Source organism: Ciconia boyciana, chromosome 14 (genome assembly GCF_034638445.1).
Source record: "Ciconia boyciana chromosome 14, ASM3463844v1, whole genome shotgun sequence".
Taxonomy (NCBI): domain Eukaryota; kingdom Metazoa; phylum Chordata; class Aves; order Ciconiiformes; family Ciconiidae; genus Ciconia; species Ciconia boyciana.
In genome coordinates, this window is record NC_132947.1 from 11,549,931 (window position 1) to 11,573,769 (window position 23,839).

Sequence of the window (23,839 nt, forward strand, 5' to 3'; positions counted from 1 at the left end):
ATGGCCTAGATGATCTTCTTTTTAAACACAACATTCATAATCCTGATTATTTAGGAAATCTGTGCAGCAGTCTCTGAAGACTGTGCTCCTGCGTTGCATGCTGTAGGTCAGGGCATGTGAAATCTGTCCTCTGTGCTGTAATTTAAGAGTGGCTTAAAGGCTCTTTGCCAGCTGCTTGCTTCTCTGCTCTTTCAAGGTAGCAGCATTTCCTGACCTACCCATTGCAAAGATCTGCCCTTCCTCTCCCCGGGCAAAGCATCACGCCGTTGGTTCCTTCACAGCAAGGCTGCTGCTCTTCATATATATTTGGATGGAGAACTAGCTTTTCAAAGTTTGCTTGTAAACTGATCAGGATTTGAATGCCTAGATGGACAATGCTGACTTCAATATGAAATGGTATAAAGAAAATTCAGAGCACCTGTGCCGATCCCTCTCATACTGCATATGTGGCTCTGCTCAGCCTCTTCCGCACCCCCACCCGTCGTTCGCTGCACATTAGCATGCAGAGTGCGCAACAGCACAGACACATTTAGGGAAAATGTATCATTAATTTATTTTCCTGTCCATGCAGAGTTTGTCTGACCTCTTTTCTAAATCTATTTTTAAATTGCTTCTGGGACTCTGTATGCCAGATATACCATTATGCTGCTGCAAGCATCTGCAGAACCAGCTTGTCAAAACCTTGCAAAACTCGCAGGAAATATGGTAAGAAGGCATCTCCACAGGTCACCTAGTCCACACCCAGGTCCCAAGGCCAGAGCAGCTTTATTTACACCATTCGCAACAGCTGCTTGTCTAACCTATTCTTAAAATCCCTCCCTAGAGAATTTATTCCTGTGCTTTGCTTTACTTTTTCCTTCCAAATCTTTTTCCAGTCCTTCCTCTTTGTACATCAGTCCTCAACACCATTTGGAAGTTATCAGTTCAAAGCACAGACCAGCATATTTCCTTTATTTTGCCCTTGATGCAGTACTTTTTAATTCTACCTTACAAGACTTTGGGACTGGTCTCGACTGTACCAACTTGTAATGGCCACACACTGGCTGCTGTGTCTGTGCAGAAGAAACGCAGAGCAAGGCATTCATCTCCTGCTCCCTTCTCAGGCTAGGTGTAACACCCTTTGGTTGAGGAGCTCTGTCAAGAGGAGGGGTATTCTGAGAAGACTTTGTGTGCCCCCCCTGGCCCCTCAAACCAAATCCCCATTACTGCCTCTCTATTACACTTGCACATCTTGGCTTTTGCAGAGCTGCACTGCTCCCCTGCTGGGGGTTCAGCCAGGTGGGGTAGCGGTGAAGCCAGATAGCTTCAACACAGCCACCCCCTGGCACACCCCGAGAACAGCTATTTTCAGAAGATAATATTTTGCCTTGCGCTTTTCATGGATTTATTCACACTATCCACACAACTGCCTATGTGCCATCAACTCACGCCTTTAGAAGCGATACACTCTTAAACAGCTGCTCCACTGTGTCTAGTATGTACATGGGATGTGTTTGGGCCCAGGGTTCAGAAATTATTGTTCTGTTCTCGTAAATATTTTCTAAAAGACTTTTTTTTTTTGTCCTCTTAGCACACAAAGTTGCAATTAATAAGCAAGTTGCCTAAACACAGCCATGCAACTGAATGGTTTAACTTGCACAGCTGAACTAACAAATTTGTTGTACGTCTACTTCTAACGTATAGCTAAGTTCTCCAGCTGTCTTTAAAAACCAGGGACAGCAACACATACTTCCTTCGTCCAGAAAAAAGGGGCAGGGGTGAAGTCTCCTCTGAGACTGATAACATATTTGACAGTTATTTTATTTGAGCATTAAAAAAACCCCCACCAGAACTCCAATTTCAGGGAGCAGTAATGTACTGTATAACAATCCCACTCATCCATATTGCATGTCAAGGTCTTAAATCGCATCTTACACGCAGAAGCCAAGCAGGTATCTATCAGCTAAGGAGGAAGGCAGAACTGGTTAATGTAACGTCCACTGCCCCATCTTTAAAATACTTATGGTGCACATGAGGAATTATTAATGCGATACACATCTGACCACGTTGTCAGGGGATTGGGCACACAGCCCCTTACCCTGTGAAACTCGATGTGAATGCTGCAGGAGCCTTCACTTTGGCTGGAAAGGTTTTCTGTGAGCATCTGTCCCTGCAGGACCCAAACCCAACCTCACCCCACCGACCGCACACCTCTCCTCTGCCAGGCAATATCCCTGTCTCTGCCTCTCAACAAGCTCCGCTCCTCTCCTGGCCACTCCACTTTCTGTAACATTTTTAGCACTGTGACGTGCTGTCTTATGTGCTGTAACACGCTGTACTCCGCTCGTGTATCCAATTCCTTCTGCTGTATGAATTCTGCCACCTAAATGGAGCTATAAAAACTGTGCAGTGAATTATGTACAAAGACCTCCCCCATTCCCTTCCCCACCTTACCAGGCTAGCTCCATTTTTAGCAATCACAAGTCATCTCGGACGCACTGAATAAGAGATAGCTACCTGCCTTCAGAGAGCAATTTTGCCTGTTCCCAAGAGGCTGCTGAAGGTGGGATTCACTGTATTTACTGCTGTAACTACAGCTCTCAAGGTCACATCCTCTCTGAGCTGTGCTGGTCAAGCTTAACAGCACAAAAGGATGTGCTGTTGCTGAACAGGCTGACTAATTTCTTGGCGTATTACAGATACAATCTCCATGCCTTTCCCCGCTTCCATCTCGAAAGGCCTTGATTTCTTACAGCCTGAACTGTATTAACAACACATTTCATTACATTTTTTTAAAAGGACCTGGGTAAAAGGAGAGCCCTAAAGTTAATTTGCTATAAAAGAGTCTAGAAGTCCCCTGGCTTTGGATGCTCAGAGAGAGACATTCAGTGAATAGGTACAATGTGAATCTCCTGAATGGTGCGTTTAGGAATCAAGTCTCTTGGTAATTCTTGAATGATGATGGATAATTTTTGGTGAAAGAAAGTGAATTTTCACATGGCCATACGGTCACAAGCCAGGCCAGTATTTTCTCCAGCTTCCTTTTAGCTACTGCTCCGTAGTGAAGCAGAGAAGGGCAGGTAGCTCTCCTAGCCTAAGTCCCAGCGTTGGTTCACATCAGCCCTGTACGCACAGATGGGAGAACTGGTACAGGCTGTAGCTTGCAGAAACAGCACGAGACAGAACAAAGCCGAGAGGCGTGAGATGCCCGTGCCGGCAGCATGCACGCCAGGCTGCATTCTGCCTCCAGCCCTCGTCACAACGCTGGCTTCAGGCAGGGCTCGGGCTGGTGCTGCCCTCACGATGGGAAGAGATGATATGGCCAACAACAAGGTGCTTCCTTGCTGGACAGGCAGACTCATCTCAGATAATACAAGAAAAATTCTCTAAGTCTTTGCTAGTCATCACCTGATGTGCTCTTCTAAGGTAAAAATCACCTTAGCTCTCCATGACTTAATCATCTCAGCAGTAGCCAGCAAGAACAAAAAAGCCGACGAGTACCACTTTTTAGGGACTACGGCAGCTAGCAGTCTTTTGTTCCAGCTCCATTTTTGTCTTTCTGCTCCATTTTCAGAAAGAAAAGTGGTTGGCAGGAATAAGTTACACATAAGTCCAGAATCTATTTCTTTCTGAATGTTGTACATGGTCTCGTGCAGCTGCAGCAAAAACCAGCCAAAACAAGATGTAGGTTGTGCAAGAGCCAGGATGGAGCTGGAGATCTCTGTTGAATCTCAGGGGCTTGCTTGTGAGTTATTCCTATATTCGGAATTTTATCCTTGCAGTAATCTTGGTGCCCTGAGACTACCCGGTAGGCACTTGCTACAGTGGGTAACTGTCCTCTCATACAGATTTTTAAGTACACACATAGAAGAAAATATCCACTGCTGTAGAGATTTGTAACCAGTACTAAGATTGGCCTGGATGAATTACGAATGGAAACATCCGTGTGTGCAAAAGCACAACCAACAGCAGCAGACCTGTCCTCTGACGACACGAGGGCAAAAAGTTAGAGCGCGCAACACTTCCATAGCCTGTCTGAAGGCAGACTATAGCCATAAAGATGCCCCAAACAAGGAAACAAAAAGGTAGCAGCACTGCTTAAGGTCTATGGAAGCTGAAAAAAGCATGACCCTGTGGTGAAAGATCACCCCATAATAACAGGTAAGTCCTAGAAAGTGTAAAAAACGTCCAAGAGCCAGTCTGTTGCAAAGAACAACTCAGAAGACACAGCAAAGGCTTGACAGATGGTGTCCCTGGTCCTCCCTGCAGCACACAACCAAGCCTGGCTACAGCACCTGGATGCATGAGGCTTGGTGCCTGCACGGGGCGGTGAGAGCGCGAGTGAGCGAACGCTAGAAGCGTGAATGACTGAAGACAGTTTTGTTTAGAATAAATATCACCTTTCCCTTCTATAAGGTCTCACATTGAGTTTTATTATATTAATTTCCTACACTGGTGTACAACCACCGCAGTATAAAAGCTGGGTAATGCAGCTGGGGGACTTTGTATGGCAAAAAATTAAATGGAGCAGTGGGTTGACATTGTCAGCACTTACTGGCATGTGCACGAGCTTAAATTCCAAGAGACACATCCTTTAGACCAGCTAAAGGATGGTCAGGTAAAACCCTAAAGGGAATATTTTCTTGAAGGAGGGCCTAGTATATCCGAGGAGAAGTATATCCCTACATAATAAGCCTCTCCATAAAAAACACCTGGATTTCATACACTCTGGTATTCACATAAAAAGCAGCATTGTTCAAAATCATGCACTACAGAAAATTCTTCCGTTGCGATGCTTTGCACTGGCACTGAGCAGCTGTAGCTAGCTGCAGCCAGCTCGCCACAACAAACATGAAAGCAGTCAATCAGCGTCACTTTAAAAGCACATTTGTATGACTGAGAACATGTATTTTAAGAGCTTCTGCAGCAAAGTTTCACCAAATCTTTGATCATTTCAGGTGCCACTTTTGGAAGCTATCCTTTTAGTCCTTAAATTGAAAAGGATTATAAAAACATACGGAACTTGGGGGATGAGGTTTTGAATCCATTTTCTTCCCTGTGTGAACATACTGAAGAGATGCATGGGTAGGAAGAACTAGAGCAACCTCATCCTCCTGAAAACCGGGTTTTTGACAGTCACTGGTAAAAACTGTCTCTGACCTAGGAGCATCTGCAGCAGAAACCCAGCATTAAAAAGAAAATAAACTTGCCACAGCTAACACAGTCATATGAATCTTCATTTTGCCTCCCTGGGAACACAGCTACAGCAAATGAGGGAGGTCAAGAGAAATCTGATTTAGGAGAATACATTTCTGTCCCTCAAAGCTTTTCCTCAAATAATTCCTTTCTTTGCTGCAGGAAAAGAAAGCAGAGAAACTGCCCTTCCACCATGTTTCAAGAGAATAGAGCCCTCTTAGCTCTTTGTACTCTCAGCCCTGTTTGCTTATCACTTGCAGCTCAGACAGACAGCTGCAATTCCCACCGGCTTTCTAGAGGAGATCAATTATCCCACCTAGGAACAAAACGTCCAGGAACCACTTAATCACACTTTCCAGAGAAGTAAGAGGAGAAACCGTCCCATCCCTGGCAGAGGGGCTGGTGAGGATGTTCTGGCAGCGTTCGAGGTTGGAATACCAAATGTTAGACTTCTAATAAAGACATTTGGATTGCAAGACAGGATTTTTCTTTCTTTGTTGAGCTGATAGCTACATGCTGCTTGCCTTCAGGGTAAAAGAGCACTTTTATGGGTGCAATATTTTGTTGGCAGAAATATTCTCTCTCCAGGAAAGTGCAATCAAAGCAGCCAGCGTATGCAATGATAGGACACAGACCTTTCAGAGAATTATACCCCTTCCCAGGAGGGTACGCTATGTAAATATAAAAAGGAAAGAATTCTACTCTGCACGAAAGCAGATTCTTGCCCCACATTGCCAAGGGACTGAACTTAATCACTAATCCTCTGCATCTCGTAGTGGAGGCAGAACTCCAAGCCACAGGACTGTGCTGGTGTAGCAGGAATATTTCCCCAGAGACAGCAGCTCACAGAAGATATAAGGTACATCACAGCTTTGGAGTGACAAGATTGCTATCGCAGCCTGTGCCTCATTACTATTTCCAACCTTCAGCACAGATCTATGATGCCTTTCGAGGATTAGCCTACTTCTAAAGCTAAAGAAAGTCTCTCTTAATTTACAGCCTGTTACTTATTTAACACCAGAATCACATTAATTGAGAGCACCTTTGGACTATCCCAGCATTTTTGCAGTACAGTGTACTTGGAATACCACGTAGGACTAGAGAGTATACAGAGCGATGCCAAGAGCAGTACTTGGCTTAAACAGAGCACGTTTTAGGTATACAAACATTTTGGCCTCATATCTAGAAGCACAGAATCTGATAGTATATATTGCCCCCTTTTTTAAACACTAGGGTTTTTTTGCCTCCAAAGATTCCCATGAGTGGTCATCTTAATAAAATGATGATAATCTCCATATATGGCTTCAAATAATGGAAATACAAAAACGAGAACTGGAAAAAAGTCAGCCCGCAAAGTTCTGGCCTAAGGATCCCCTGCTTTGCATTCTGGTGTAAAGCTTAAGTGCAGCAAAGTGTGTTATAACTTTTCTTGGGGTCAAAAACCATTTCTAAAATACATTATTTTAGGACACTGCAACTCAGATGAAACAAAAGAAAGCTTGTTACCAAAAGTATACACAGGCTTCCAAATATGTATTTTGATGATATCAGAATGATTATTTTGCTACTTGCATCCTTTTCATCACCTTGGCACTTTTTTTTTCCTCCCCAAACCAAAAGGCTATCTTGAAACAGGGAAGATGGACAGCTATTGTGCAACACTGAAGACTACTGGCTTATAATTTATTACCAGTAATGAGCCTCAGCTATTCACCTGGAATTATTCTTCTAAAGGCAAAGTGGTTAAAAGCAATGGGTATCTGCTTCAGCTCAGAATAACGAGGACACTAAAAAAGGTATATAAACAGCTAGAGTATTTGCCAGCTATGCAGGCAGAGAGATCCGCTCTACTCTAATTGAATGGGCAGTACACCTACACACAGGCAAGTCAGACAAACACATCATCTATCATGCTGAAGGAAAATTAATAGGTATAAGAAGAACAGTGCATCCCACAAGTGATCACCCAGCTCCCTTTCAATGACTTACTTTCCCTCTGATCCATAGCTGTTCATGCTGTCCTCAATGGACTCATGGCTGGCTTGACGGACTGTCCGGCTGGGCATTTCGACAGCCAGCCCAGTTTCTGTGCTCCTTTGGATGGCTCCTTTCAGTCTCCGACCATCCCCATCTAGGAACAAAAGGGGAGAAGAGACAGTCAGCTATTGTTCCCAGAGCCTTTTGCAACGATAGAGTCAAGGAGAAGCAGAGAAGGTCTTTCAGAAGATCAGCCTGGCATCTGGCAGCCAGGCAGTATTTTGCACTCACGCAGCGTTTCGTTACTTAGCCCTGCTTCATCAGCAGCTCCCAGTCATCTTTGGAACAAACCCAGCGTTCCAGCAAGCCAGGGCCCAGCAGAAACTCAAAACATACATACCACCCTACCTACTCCAACCATTTGTACCAATTAATTATGCACCGAGCGCAGGTGCACGCAGGCACACAACCTGGCTATACATGGAGCTACCCAGTTCGGGAACACAGCCGCAGTAATGGGCGGGCAAGAGCTGAGGCGTACAGCCTGACCATGCCTCAAAACATTTCCTATAGCCCATGTTGCTGCCTCAGATTGTGCGGAGCAGCAAAGAGCCACAGCTCCCGGTGAGCATCACGGGAGCAGAGGGGAGGAAAAGGCCAGGCAGCAGCAGAGGTGCTGCGAAGGCAGGAGCCCTCCCAGACGGGCCATAGGGCGATAGCTGGGCACGGCCAAAACGTTCCCTGGGGGCACCTGGAATGGCACCAGGAGTGGAAAACCCCGGAGACGACTATTCCCCTTCGTACACACCCTCGGCCAGAGCACAAAGGGAATTAAGTAGGTTCTGGTTCCTCCTGGGTGCAGTCTTCAGAGGCTCAGCCCTCTGAAATTAACAGCTGCTATTTTCATCCTCCATCTCTAGCAGTCTGTTTCTCAGAACAAACCATGTTATGTAATGAATATGTAATGAATACCATTACTATTAATTGCTTTAGCTGGTGTTAGGAAGCTCCAGATTTCATCCCACATACAGCACTCATCCTGAAACACATCTGCTACAAGTTTTCTGAACAAAGCAGAATTATCTAAATCCTTAAAGGTGCCCATCCGTTAAGCTGGATTCAGGCAACAAATCTCTGACCCACGGTGCTCTCAGAAATCCACCAGCTTTTTGAGTACTACCCTGGAGAAGAAATGACCCAGCTATTGAGTCTAGAGAACTCAGGATCCCCAAATATTAAAGAAAACAAGTCTTTCCCAACTACTTTGGAAATATGAGGACATCTGTAAGAACCTGTCTAAAACATGCAGGACATTATTATTTGTGTAGCAAGCTGCTTGACGTACAACACTTTTCTTTGGATATTGGTGTAAACAGATGTGAAATAAATCAGTAAGATATCAGAAATGCTTCCCATCCTACTTCTCGAATTATACTTACACTGAAATGCAAAGGCAAAAATTCTTCTATAAACTCAGCTATAAAGTCCCTTTTCCTCTGGTAGCATGAGGTTTCCAACTGGGTAAACGTGTTGGCCCCAGGGCTCTGTACCAGCTGCTGTCCCCACATTTGGTGCAGCATGTGTATGCGTGTCCCGATGGGCTAAGAGGATAGAATATGCATGTTCTGGGTTAGCATTAACTACAGTTTGTATTGTTTGTGTGCCTAGAGCAATGTATGAAGCACATTGCGTAAATCAGGAAGTTACACAAACGTAAAACATATTTTTAACGTGCTTTCAAAATCCAAACCTTCAGGCAAGAATAACAATACAGGCATCAATAAAAGAAAAGCATCATGAAATGGCCTTATCTACTTCCCCAACCACTGCCAAACAGTTCCCTTTGACGCACCTTCGACAAGCCTTGTACAGCTTGCTGGATCCTCTGATGGGGTTTTTAGGTTCCTTTCAGAGAGCATCCCGCAGCCTTGCGGGCAGACTTGATGGTCCATTTAGTTTGTCTCACATTCACCTCCACAAACAATCTTTTAGTCATCTACATCCATCAATGCCCATCCCTCCTTTGCATGTGCGCTCTCCAAACACTCATCCTTCTGCGCCTTTTAGGCTATTCCTTACAAGAGCCTCGGTAGGCAACCACAGTCAAAGCAGCAAATGACATACATGTAGGAAACAATAAAAGTAAATTAAAAATGCCCTGTTGCCCAACTATGCAACATCTGTTTAAAAAAATCTCTTATTTCCCCAATCTAATGAGACATGCCTGGAGACATTCATACTTAGAAGACATCCACATCTGGCAACAAACGAGAGGCTTGGGACAGAGCAAGGCTTTAGAGCAACCCAAGGTGCTTGCTGCTTTCTATTAGCCATCTCCTGATTCAAGCTAATGACATAAAGCCGACGGGCCCAAAGACAAGGAAAGGCAGCACCGTGGAAAACGGGCAGTACCAAAGCACTGTACCGGAGACGGTTCAGCCGACATGGGGCAAGTTCAGCTGTAGCACCACATGCACAGCTTTGCACTGCTGGCTTTCTATGAGTGGGTGGGTTTCTAGTATTCCTGATTGCTTTTACAGCTATGACACATGGATATTCTTACAAAAAAAAAAAAAAAAAAATATATATAATCGAGAAACTCTGGAAAACAAGACGACAGGAACAGATGACAAGAATCCTTCGTTCCTCCGTCCTCTTCCAGACAGAGATGCACAGCAACTCCTGCATCTCACAAACCATCTCCCATTATTATGGAGAAAGGTTTCTCCAGCCTTTTTCCCCTCCAGTCTCTTTTTGCCAGAAGTTTCCCTTGAACAGAAGGGGAGTAACCTGTTCTGCCAAAAAGGCAAGCTCCCAAACCACTGTGGCCAGAGTCAAGACTGAAACAGGGTAAGAGATTGGCATAAGCACCAGAGATGCCATCAGAAATGGGACATAGGTTCCTAAACCACACTTAAACCCTTTAGTCAAACCTTACCCATAGTCAGCACATTACAAAAATACAGCATTTTAACCCCCTCAGTTGGGAGAGAAGGGCAGATCAGGAGCAGCACACCTGGAAAGGGTCAGCACAGAAAGGAAATAAATACGGACAAAGCTGCACTGCTCATCTGCGGACCAAAAACACTTCACAAGCAATAGACACCTACTAGCAACCTTCTCTGGTCAGTGTGGAGCATCGCACAGGGGCTGTGCCTCCTCCCTTACCTGAAATCTTGTGCTTCAACACCTTTGCAAATCAAGAAGGTAAATGATATGCTTCTGTGTGGGTGCTGCCGGGCAAAAACATTTGTCTTAATTTAATTGTTAGCGGTATCTGGAACAAGTAAGAGTAGTATCAACATTTTCTGCAGTGTCACCAGATTTATTCCCTGCACCTTTTCCAATTAAGCAGTAAATGACAAAGGTTAAGCAGCCGGTCAAGCCTGCAGTGCAACATGCAGCTGAAGAGCAGATTCTGCTTCAGAACGACCTTGGGAAGAAGAAATCTTTTGCTCAAATAACCAGGATGAAGATACACAGCACCTCACAGATGCCAAGGAACCAGAAGGGACCAGCAGACACTGCCAAGTTCTCTGTGTTGACAGGCACTTAGATTTTGCTCTGTTCAGCCAAACAATTTATGTTTGGCTTAAGAATATCATCTAAAAAGCTATCCGCTCTGGATTTGAAGATAGAGAGATGAAGAATCTGCCATTTCCCTGTGCAGTTTATTTTACTACCTGACATTTAGAGATGTGACTTAAGTTTGGTTGGTTTCAGCTTCCACCCATCCGTTTTTTTTAATGCCCTTCTCCACTGCAAGGGCTGCTTTGTGTTCTCGCTATAAAGACTCTTCTGCAGCGTAATCAAGTCATCTCTCAATCTTTTGTGACAAGTTAAACAGACTGAGCTGTTTATGTTTCTCATGCTCTGGCATTTTTTTCTCCTGCCCTTGAATCTTTTTAATGACCTCCCCAGGTTTTAAATGCTCTTTTGAGAACATGCACAGCAGAACTAGAGACTGCATTTTAGTGCAAAAACATGTACAGAGGTAAAAATCAGCTTGTACTCTCATCTTCACTGCTTCTGCTTGCATCTCCCAAGACCACAGTAAGCTCTTGGTATAACATCACACCTCGCCTGGACGCTGTGCAGTCCCTGCCTGTCCTCCTGGTACGACCTTGTAGAACAGTATACTAAGAAATATGTAAGAAAACACATTTTATTTGAAGACAGAAAGCAAAAAGTCCAGACAGCTCTATACAACTCTCCCACCCTCAATACTATTTACTATCCTTCTAATGTGCATATCACCTGTGAATTTAGTGAGGTTTAAACTCATGCTTGCTCCAAATCAAATGAAAATGCTGAATAGCACCAGGCCTTCGAAAGAGCCTCCTGCCTTTGAGGCTTTTCCTTGACAGCTGCTTTTTCAAATGTGAAGTAAGTTTTTAATCTGTTTATCACTAACACATTTTTTAGGGTCATGTTGTTCTAGGACAAAACCCTTACATACTCATCACATTTACCCAGATACCTGCTTCTACTAAAACTCGGAAAAAAAAAAGTCTGACAAGACCCATTTTCCCTAAATCCTTCTTGACTGGTATTAATTATATTCCATCGTTTTGTTCTTTATTAATTGGATCTCATTATCATGTTTCCCCTAATTCTGTCTGTGAGTGACATCAGACCAACTAACCAAAAGTTCCCTCCAGATAACCCAGTAATGGACGAAGAGGAGTAAGGTGACCGTGCGGGTGCCCTGCATGGCACAGAGCATCCTTTGGACAGTTCCCTTCCTTAATTATATTTTCAGCTGTGAACCGCATTGAGAGGCAGCTCTTCTCAAGGATGATGCCACTCCTGTGGCAGAACTGACTGCCACCAAGAACTGTATTTGCCTTAAACCTTGGGGATGGGAAAAATAAGAGCGGCATTGTCCCCTTCTCTCCCCTGAGGAAAGAGTCACTATTTCTCACGTCCTCTTCTATGTCAGTCTAACACACAACTCTTCGAAGCCCTTCCTCGCTGCTACAGACAGGTCTCTCCATACTCAGAGGCCATCAAGTCTTGAAAAATCTATGTGAGTTCTGCAATAGCTCATCACAAAGTCATGATTATATAATTATTACTCCTACACAGAACTACTCTAACAACAGATGTTTATTGAGTTGATGTTTCCAAGGGACAGTGTGCCCCTTTCACTGTTATCCTTACACTACCTCCTCTCTTGTCACCTCCTTTTCCCCCACCCAGGTACTTGGTACCCTCCTTCTCTTTTCCTTTTTGATTTCAATTTTCTCCTCCATGTTCGCTCAGTTTGCTGGATGCTACCAAGACAAAAAGAAACCAGCATGATGCATGTGCTATGGACCCTCCCATACTTTAGAATTAATTGATATTGATTTAACCCTGATATTAGGAATTGACTGAATTTCAAACCGATGGGCTTTACTCCTAAATTAACCAGCTGCTTCCAAGCACAGAACATGTTGGTACCCAAAGCACATGGCCAGGCAGCACCAACCCAGGCCACCCAACACATACCAAGGGTCTGGCAAAACAGCCTGGTTAGCTTTTTTCCTTCCCAAACTTCACCTTGGGGTGCAAGGTGGAAAGGAAGGGGAATCAGTTGGATGCTTGCTTTCAGGTTCCATTTGTTCCTACTGCAAAGCTCTGGACAAAATAACATTTTGTATTTTCCAGGAAAGACTAGTCCAAGCCTGAGCAGAGAGACTGCATTTCTATTGCTTTTCTTACCCAAGCCAAGCAGCATGCATCAATTTGCATCCATACATGCTGCAGGGTTATCGACCTGGGCACACACTGCTCTCTGGCTTCACACCTGGGTTCCTCAGCAAGTGAATTATCTGCTTTGCACCAAAATGAGGCCCAGGTACAAACCAGCACTCATGGAAAATTGACAACCCCAGTGGGGAAACAGAGAAAAACCCATCTGACAGAGTCGATGCAGCCTTCGGAGCATCTTGCAGATCATGTAGAAGCAGAGATGAGCCAAGATGAGGGGGACGAACATCTGCAACAGCAGAGTGCATCTGCAGTCAACATCCAGGGGTACCAGGGGCACATGGCCGGGTGGGACAGGACCTGACTGCCTGCAAAGGGGATATGCCCCAAGCTATGCAGCAGTTTACGCCAAATCTGCCTGCTCTATTCTTGGCTCAAACGTGGTCTCGCAAGCCCTTTCATTTCCCACAGCCACAAACTTCACTCTTAAGGTCAAAAACAAAGAGCTGATTCTTGCTTTCTTCTCCATGAAGATATGTCCCAGAGAAAAGACGATGCATGTCAGTTTAGGGCTGAAAATGAAGAAGGGAAAACACCAAGCACCTATCTGGGTATTATCACCTGCTGAGATTAGGAAGAAGGTCCCCAAGTCCAACAACTGGTCTTTGGCATGTCTGCGGGCAAAAAGCAGCAGCGGGAGTCTCAGCTCAGCACCCTGTGAGACTGCTGAAGCGCTGACCATTTTACCTACTTCTTATTTTCAAATACTCTGAGAGAAGAGCCAACACATTAGCTTCTCTGCTTCAAACTTTGTCACTGCATTGTTGTTCCTAAAGGGTTTAAAAATAAAAGATTGTTTTCTGTTTAGTCAGATGCTGAGTCCCTACAGACATGTGCTAAGATTCGTGTGCCATGAATCAATTCTGAGATGAATAAAAGAATTCCATTGTTCAGCTTCAAAGGGAAAAAAGATGAGTCTTCCCACAGCCTTCCATGAATATCCAACACCTGCGACAGCCTGGCACATGCTGAGCAGAGCGGCTGTCAGGGTAGGCATCGCAGGCCCTTTTACATCAGTATCTGTGTTCGGAGCAAGCCATGCCGCTCTCCTAAGGGGATGCTACTGCTGAGGAAAAAAAATACATAAATACTGGATTGTCACTTCAGAATGCAGTTTAACTAAATGAACTCAATCTCATCATGCCTGGCAAGCTCTGACATCCTGCCAAGTATTCCCTACATCAACATCTTAATGGAGTGTGAATTATGAACACCTAAAGAAAGGTAGTTTGTACTACGCTCCAGAACATGCCAGACTATCACCACAACCTGAATAATCCACCAGAAACGACTGAGAATGGCTGGGGATAAGCTGGGGCACTAATCAGGCTGTTTGCTTCATTCCCCTTGTCCTAGTTTCAGACACTAATAAAATCACACCCTTTCTTTCCAAATTAAGCAGAAAATCTTCTATGGGATGGAAAAAAGAATTTTTTTTCAAGTTGTTAATTCTTAATCTGTGCAGATTAAGTACCTCCATGGGGTTGGGAAAGGTCAGTCAAGTCTTCTTGTGAGAGCTAGAAAATAGTAAAATTAGCAACTATTTGTATTGCTGTGGCAGCTGCAGACCCCAGCTGAACACAGAGCAGGGCCAGGACACCCTACCTGCTCAGGCAGCCTATGGAGATGCCAGCAAGACACCTCCTCCGAACTCCCACCCGCAGCAAAGTCACCGGCACGTCCCACTGCTCCTGGGCCACTGTGGTATTTTAGCACAAAAAATCTTTCTCTCATCCCAGCGTTCAACCCTGCCTTTCCTCGCCCAGACTGACAGGCGCTGGTCTCACCCGTGCCCAGATGGGTGCACGTCAAACCAACTCCCCCCCCAACTCCTAATTTTTTCTTCTTCGTTCTCACCATTAAAAGAGGACCAAAAATCATTCACAAGGTTATTTTTATTTTTATTAAGTAGGCACCTGGTGGCAGTCTCGGAGGCTGCCTTCCCTTCTTTACCCTCTGAGCTTGAGATGCACAACAGAAAACTTCCTCTGGCCCGCAGAAGGGCAACTCACTACGTAGCTGTGCATGGCACGGGAGCTCTGCGAGTCTTCATAAAGCAACAGCCCTATTTTTAAAGCCTAACACTAGCTTAATTTAGGTAGGACAAAGCTAACCTTCTTCCTCTTCCTTCCTATAAATGCTAAAAACGGAACACAGATCTGACGCTCCCCTGCACAGCCTGTCCTTCCCTCCCACCACCCCAGCGAGACAACCCTGGGAGAAGAGCATTTCGCCCTCTATACCTCTCCCACGCCAGCGGTGTGGGCAGGGGAAGCACCAAACCCCACACACCGGTTTTTAGGCTTGCCTGTAGTTCCTAACAACCCCGCAAACCCAGCCCAGATCCCCAACTCCTCAGCCACTTTAAAGCAGCAAGCGTTTTCTCCTCCAAGCTGGTCCGAGCTGCAGTTTGTTTTAAATCCAGCTATGTCTGTATTCAAGCAGGTCTCCACCCCCAGTAAGATGTTATCACCTCTTGTAGGTTGGGTGGAGCACTGGTAAAGCATTGATTTTGCTTCCTATCTTCGTGAGATCCATTTTCATATTTTAAACTAAGAAAGCATGATATATTTTTTTCTGCTCCTTTTGAGGTTAAAAACAAATAGTTCCCATGATACTATTTTTAATTTTGACCTTTTTGATAATTCATCTATATAAAAAAATTAAATGGCCAAAATTTTCATTTAAAAACATTTAAAGAAAAAGTTCTGCAACTAACATGTAGCCAGGAAAATTACTTTGAGATTTTTTCCTTCACTGACAAAAGAGAGAAAGCTAACAAACCAAAAGGTAAACATATATATTCCACTGTCAAGGACTTTTAAACAGATTTTTTTACTACCATAAAAAAATTGGTTACCTTTTCACCATAAAAAAGTTACAGTACCATAAGACTAACAAAAATGTTTGTTTCTTTCAGAGTATTTCATGGGAACTACTTTGCAGCTAGATCCAACTCTTCAGAATTCTTTCCATGTCTCTATTTTGTTTGCAGCAGCAGGATCCAAATAGCTTCATCTGATGGCTGCTTCTGCATTTTTATTTTTATAAGAAAATGGAACACGCTGCCCCCTTCTCTTCCCCCAATCTGCCATGCTTTGCAGGGGAGTCTGATTAAATGAAATGTCCATATGCATACAGAAGACTCACTGCTGTAGTATTTCTGCAGCAGCCTAGCAATGAAACCCACACACTGCCCCGTCTCCAGGCCCAGGTCTCTCGGGACAGCCAAGCACGGGACTGCTGATGCTGCACCAGTCGTCCCTGGAAGAGCTGCATGTCTGGGACAGACACGTCCCAGGCCTTTCTCCATCTTCTGCTTCTGTTGTGCTTGGGCAAGGGCTGATGACTTTAAAAAAGTTTCTTACTGTGATATTTATAATGCAATAAACCACATATATATACACACACATTCTGATTGCACAGCAATGAGGGGATCCAATCTTTCCACTTCTTGGATTTTGTGGTTTAAGCCTCGCTAAGAGTTTAACTCCCCCTCTTTGACATTTGCCCACCTGGGAGGCCCTGGGGGTCTGCTGTCAGGGGTCTGCTGTCAGGGGTCTGCTATTGAGTAGATGCCAAATCAAGGAAAGTTTAGCTGAGGGGCTCAGAAAACAGGTACATTTGGCACAGCCACAGGCAAGTAATAACAATAACTGATTTTATTTAAACTACTACATTGTAATATTTACTCCCTGGAAAGCTGGGGGAAACGTCAGACATAGTACCAACAACCAGCAGTGCTTTAAGACAAAATGTTCTCAGTTCAAAACTCTTAAAACTTTGCCAACTGTGAAGATCTGGGCATCAGGAAAACACGGAAAGCCGAAAGGTGGGTGGCTAGTTTGTCTGCCTGGGCCATCCCAGGGCTTTCTTCTTGTTATTTCACAGGGAGGACGAGAGGTGGAGCTGATTTGTGGACCTGGGGCTGGAAGTCCTCCAGCTGACCAACATAAGTTACAAAGGCCCGGTCAGGATCTCTCCTTAATTACAAGTGAGGTGAACCAGAGTGCTCTGTCCTAATTCTGCTGTCCGTCTCACACTATTAATAACTCTGAAGATGTTGCTTAAGTCCAGGATCTGAAATATGCCTGAGCCTGAGCTGCAGAAAACCTCTCAATTTAGAAGAGGATCACAAAAATGAGGTGACTTCACAAAAATAAAGCAGGTAGAAAGCGTCATTGTAAGAGAAGGATGGCATGAGATGAATGAGCTGACCTGCCTACACTTTGCTAAGCCAGGAAGCTTTGCACAAGGGTGTTCGGCTCTTCCTGAGCCCGCTGAACCTGCCTGCTCGCTAACTATACCTCCTGGAGGGGCCCAGCATCCTGCTCTTCACTCAGTAACTCTTGGGAAGAAAACAGTGGGCAAAATAACTTCAGCAGCCAGTTTGCAAGCTGTGTTTTTGCATTGTAGAAGAGGACTCTGAAGTCACGAGCCTCCTGAAGCAACCAAAGCTTCTCAGAGAAGCTGACACACTTTTCCACCCAGGGGATTTATAATGCTCAGCTCCAGGGTTTTGTTTTCACTCAGAACATTACTTTTAAGCTGAGATTATGTATCAGACCTTTTCTTCTGGGACCACTAATTTGGGTCTTTCTCTCTACCCAGAGCCGTCACAGGATCTTCACATCTTCCACTTCTCCACCAAATTTGGCCGAAACTGGAAAGTATGTGCTATGTTTATAGGAATGATGGAGAGAAGGGAGAGGGTGAGGACAGGGATCTGCCTTATGTTTTGAAGAAATAATTACCTCCCTCAAATTTACAGCTAGAGTAGGTAAAGTTTAGTTTTGGTACGGATAAAATTCAGAGGGAAAGGGCTGACAAGGCCAGATTTCTTAACAAGATTTTTCCCTTTTCTTCTGTTCCATTGATGCTCTTTTAGGCACGAGCAGCTTTGTCAAGACGATGTGTGTGTGTACACAAAGAGTGTGCGACGGTCTTGGCACAGTGAATGAGTCATACAACCTTTTGTTCATTCGTTATAAACACAATTAAAGACACAGCCACATTTCTTTAACAGGCATGAAGCCACAGAACCCTGGAGTCATTCATAAACTAGAATCATGGTGCAGAATCGCACTTAGAATAGCATTTGATTTGTGTTTAGCTTGGGCTGTAATTACTTCATCATATTTTCCTTAAGGAAATGAATGATCAAATTCACAAGGAGTTTACTTTAATTATACACACTGCTTAATAACTTGCGTCCATTTGGAAGCAATTATTTGATCCACTGTGGAAGCAGAGAGGGGGAGATGATGGTCTGGTTTCCAGAGAAGTCAAACAATTTCAGGCATTCAGCTTCTAATTCCAGTCAATTTCACCAGAGGATACAACTACCCGTGCCAGCCTTCACCAACGGTGCTTTCACATAATACCTGTAGCAAATGCTAAAGGAAGCCATCAACGAGGCACATTTTTGCCCTCTAATTCTACACATTGCTTTGGCTCACACAGACGTCCTTTAAACAGGTCCACGGCCATGTAGTGCCCATTCTGCCGGGCAACTACCACATGCCAGCATAGGTGTGCCAAAGGGAGCCATTTTCTTTCACAGAATCACAGGATCGTATAGGTTGGTACGAAGAACAGCACGAAGACCTCCACTCGCAGCACACCTACGGTGCTGAAGCAGCGAGCACGGAGGGTGACTGCGTTTCTCAAAAGCCTGGGGATGAGCCCAGCGCTTTCTGGCAGCAGAGAGAGGATCTGGCACAGCAGCAGCCCAACTTGCTCACTGGCTCTTCCAACCCACAAACGAGAGCTCTGCTCTTGCAAATGGGTCCACTGCACTCGTACCAGTTCTCCCGTACAGATCACTTGTCAGGATCTGGGATCACTTTAAAACAGCCCAAGTGCATGTTTCTGCTTGGGTGGAGTGAAAGGAGAGCACCCTGCCCTTCACGACCATGATAATTTGGCCGCGGGCATCTCTGGACGGCTAGAAGAGAGGGTCAGGCTTTGATGCTCAGAAGCAGGACAGGACCAGCCATCATGTTGCAGCACTACCTTACAATATAAAGTGATTCATGGTGACTAAGAAAGTGGCCAAAACACCGGGTTTCATCTCATAGCAAACAGCCCTGTCAATCATACATCATAGGTATCTTCAACTGGTGACAAGTCAAGCCGTTAAACACAGAAAACACCATCCAATAACAAAAACAGAGGCGTTGAAATTTAACTAGCAGCCTCCTAACAGGAAAAAAAAAAAAAACAACAACATTCAAGGAAAAATTTTCACAGCCCAAACCCTGAAGAGACACAGGCAGACTCTCATCCGAGTGATAAACTCTCCCACAGATGAACATGGCAGACACATAACTGCCTCCTACATCTGTCTTCTGCATGCACAAAAGCAGCGCTCAGATATAAAACCACCCCAAATTATTTGAAGTCCACTGGGAAATTCAGTTCCCTGTTTGTCTAAGCAGAGTATTGAGCTTCCAATAAAGGAAAATCAGCCCTTTGGCCAGAGCTGGAAAACAGACATAACATCTTCATCTCTGCTGAAAGATACTGGAGAACGTAGGAAAACAACCAAAATATTATGCCTGTCTGAAGATTACTGAGGATTAGAGGGGAAAAAAGCCATCAGTGGAGCAGATTAATATGTTTTAGGAACAATATAAAGATCTAGTTTTCTCAATTACCAACCATTAGATGCAGGAAGAATCGGTCTTTTGTCAAGAAGAGACACACTACAGTGTTCAATATTGTATTGAATGGAACTTGCACTAATCACTCATCCTGTAAAATGGTCGCACATCAGCCCAGCTTCATGAGAAGCAGATGGCTGTTTGTCGCATGGCTACCCCACGACACGTACATGGCAGCAAGTTCACCAAAATCCCATGATTTGTTCCAAATATTTCTAAATATGTTTTGTAGAAGGAGCAGGGATGAACAAAATGCTTTAGAGCACCTTGGTGATTTCTCTCTCTCTCTCCTATGAGAGCAGAAAAGAGAACAGGTGAAGAAGAAATAGAAGTACAGATTTGTGATACAGCCAGTATCAGTCTCGCAGACAACACTGCCGGTTCAGGAAGATCAAACATGCATTAAAGAGCAACACGTACATTTAGGAGTGAAAAAATAGTTTTAACATAACTAACAAAAAAAATGTTTGATGGGAACCTCTTTATAAGATGTGCAGGTAACGACTGACCAACAGTAAGGAAACAAGGTCAGAAGAGGACACTGTGCATTAACCTTGCTTATGAAGCACCTGCGTCTGCATAACTTGCTTCCTTCTTATACTTGCAGTTAACTTTTACATTTCTATTCTCATACTTAACAACCGGGCTGACATAAGAAGGCCTTGGGATTTCTTGAGATGGTACTGGCAAGGTCAGAGAAGTTCACTTCAGATGCGGCACAATCCCTTCCATCACCGACGGCACTCCGAGCGCTCCGCGGCACTCCGCTGCGTACGAGTGACCTGCGTGCATACAGCCACCTACCCCACGTTATCAGTACGAGGGTGAGGCTGTGCCATCGGGCTCCAGCCTTCACATTGACTTCAGCTGACACAGAAACAAACATAAGGAGGTAGGACACACAATTTGGAAAACGAACTTCAGAGAGAGACCCTCAGTCCCAACCCATCCACAGTCCCCGATCAAAACTACAAAGCAAGCTCAGGAGTGAAATAACGTCCCTTCCTCCTCCTCCTGCCTGCAGAGCCACAAGTTCAGGGCTCCGTTTCCTTGGCAACAAAAAAGAGCATCACAACAGCCTCCTCGCTAGCAAATGGCGTATGAAAATGTGTCTTTTTTTTCTCTCCGGTATCTTTTATCACTAGGGAATAAGCCTGAACTCAGAACTCACCATTCAGCAAAGATGGAAATAGATATCCATTATTGCTATTTAAAACGTAAGTATCTTTGGAGCCTTTAAGCTTGTCCAGAGATAGGTAGCGAGTAAGGGATTTTAATTTATTAAGTTAAAAAAAAAAAAAACCTTGCTGAAGTTCACCTTTAAAGACAAATTATAGAACTTGAGGAGTTTGGGGAAGAAAATGCAGCTCATAAATTTAAGATCTGTATTTTAGATTCTGTTAATATTCACTTTTGAAAAGCATTAGAAATGAAGATTACAAATTTAATAATGTAACACGGGGGAGGAATTATCCTCCTCCCCATATAAAAAGGCAATTTGTTCTTGCCTATAAATCGACTTTCTATTACTGTCATTAAACCAGCATAATGAGCTAAAATTAGGGTCTGCCCAACCACAGCTCTGTGGCAACCCACAGCCAAGAACTCATCATGCCAACAATGGAGAAGACATCCTAATGAGGCGAGAGGGGCAACGGACACTGCTCCCTGCCACGGAGCAGGTATCTCCTCACTGCAGGACTTTGTAGTGCTGCTGGACGTTAACAAGGGTTCAAAAAGCAACTGGACAAAGTTAATGAGGAAAAAAAAAAAGAGTCAGGAACAGAGAAAGTCCCTAAGCCACAAGTCAGTGGAGCCTGGGCCAGCACCCTGAAGAAGCATCCCAATAAATCTGGGCAGCTACTACTCGCAGGGTTATGAGGTGGGCACTCATAGAGGCCAACCTCACGGCTGGCAGAAGTGGGGCTCTCTGGGAAGAAGCCATGCTTCTGCTTTCAAGTTTCACCATCTCCCATTTAGCTGTGCATTACACAGGGATGGTGGTAAACCCATACTGCTGGTGATCAGGTCAGGCTGATGCCTTGTCCCAGCACTCATCTCCCTCACGGGTCTCCTCCACAGCGTCAGACTCTCTTACCATCCCCCTGACTTTCTCCAGACACCTTTGCAGACATGAAAACCTCTTACTCCTTCCATTTTGCCACAACACAGAGAAGTGAGATCACAGTCCTCAGACTGCAGTAGTCTCCCATTCACTTCCTAAGCTGCTTCCAAGTTTCCCTCCTCTATAGCCTGTGCAATAGGTTTACTGGATGTCCTGTGTGGTCTCCCGGCTCCACCTGTGCCCAGCGCACCAGGGCAGGCCCTGTCCTCCCACAGAACATCTCCTCCTCCCCTCTCAACATGCTCATGTCTAACTCCACACATGCCTGGACCATCAGGGATGATGCTACAACACCCACATGAGAACTTGCCTAGCAGTACCAGCATTAAAACCCATATTCAGTGGTCTCCTCAAATGGGCAACTACATACAAATAGCTCAATTGGAAAAACATTAAAATTGTACTGTCAGGTCTTTACTGTCCCATGTCCTACAGCTCTTCTAAGACCGTCTCTAAGTTACTGATGGGTTATGACACATTTCAGTAACTTCTTTGTCACTTCTCAGCACTGGGACCATTCCTCCCTTTCACCGGTAACGTACCTATGCAGCTACACATAATTCTGTCACTTGCCCTTTTTTTTTTTTTGTGAACCTGTTTCACTCATACTTTATGCAGCAGGCAGCTAGAAGACTTGCTCAAATCTTAGTTACTGATAGAAGAAGTCTGAGCAACTAGCACTGGGGAATGAGCTTATAGCACCTGCTGATGGTTCTTGCCCTTCCTTTGCTCAAGAATTGTCCCAAGTTTTAAAAGAAAATAAGCTGGTACTTGTTCAAGATTACTAAAGAGTAACATTGGCCAGTGCACCGAGAAGGTGCTCTGTTCCTGAGCAAGCAGGCTGGCATGCCAGGCCAGCACAGGACCTTCATGCACTAATGGGTGGCTGTGACAAGATGTGCCCTTTGCTCCGTGACAGGTCGGTTCTTAGACTGCCGGATGACTCTAAGTGCAGCCATCAATATTTGCTTAAAAACTTCCTATTTACTCAACTATTCATTTGAAGAAGCTTAATGGTTGGAACAATGGCAGAAAATGAACACGAAGGGGACTTGTGATAACCAAAGCGAATCCATTTGCGGGTCCAACACATGCAGAGAAAGCACTTTGCAGTCTCCACCGAAGCCTGGCTTTAGTCTCCCTGCTGAAGCAGTTTCTAGGTCATAACATGTGCAGATGTTTGGAGATCTGTGCTTTGTCCTTGGCCTCATTTGGAGAAAGACATTATGTTTTGCTTCTGCTCTGACTGCACATTTCAATCAGTAAACCATAAGGCCACACTTGACACTGAAGTCACTAGTAAATTTTAGTCCTCTGGATCCATGAATGACTAGTACCTCTCTTCTGGTATCCTGTAAGCCGTACTCCTTCTCAAAGTGTCCTGTTGTGTCCCTTGTCTTTAGAAATTTCACTTTACCAACCATGAGCTGGCCCTTCTGAATGTTACACAATATTTGTCTTTTTCATGTATTTTCTGCTACAGATACATGACTTTTCCCCCTGTATTTAACTGTTGTATAAAACAGCTTTCCCTTTCAAGAGCCCCCCCTCCTTTGCACAGCTGCTTAATGAATTCAAAGTGTGACATTTTGTTTTCCACAGTGAGGTACAAGAGAAGCTGTAAACCATCACTGCGAGATGAACGAGAAAACACAGAAGGCAGCAAGCCCTTCCCACCAGTCAGCCACAGTTCTCTCAACAGCACCCACTATACATTGCAAGACTCAGCTTGTACTCGACTAATCAACAAACTTCACTAAACAAATCAAAATGTCAACTTTAGGAAGTATACACAAGCTTCTATACACAATACAGTTTCACAAACCCCCAAGAGATTCTCTCCTTATTTTTGATACTCAATGTGCTATCCCTACCTGGCCACTTGCATGCTTTGCTCAAACAACGGTTCCAGGATCCAAGTGGATTTAAAGCCTAGAAAGACTTTCTGGAGCACTGCACAAATTTCTCTGATGTCGCCCACACAGGAGACTACAAATTGGCACCAGTAGTTGTCAACATTTTGTTTTGATCTTCTGGCAAACAAATCCACCCTCTGAAATGTTTGCAGGATGCAGAGATAAAAAAGCCGTAATGAATAAAGACCGAAGAGGTTTGAAGGTTTTATTTTTACCAAGTAATCAAT

General features: G+C 44.4%; 1 protein-coding gene across 1 annotated transcript in view; it reads right to left on the reverse strand.

The window, feature by feature from the left end:
- The window catches only part of RIMS4 (regulating synaptic membrane exocytosis 4), a 53,879-nt gene that overhangs the window by 7,375 nt on the left and 22,665 nt on the right, over positions 1-23,839 (reverse strand). The window contains exon 2 of the mRNA XM_072879271.1: positions 7,165-7,306. Within this exon, the coding sequence (XP_072735372.1) occupies positions 7,165-7,306 (142 nt within the window). The remainder of the gene's footprint in view (positions 1-7,164; positions 7,307-23,839) is intronic.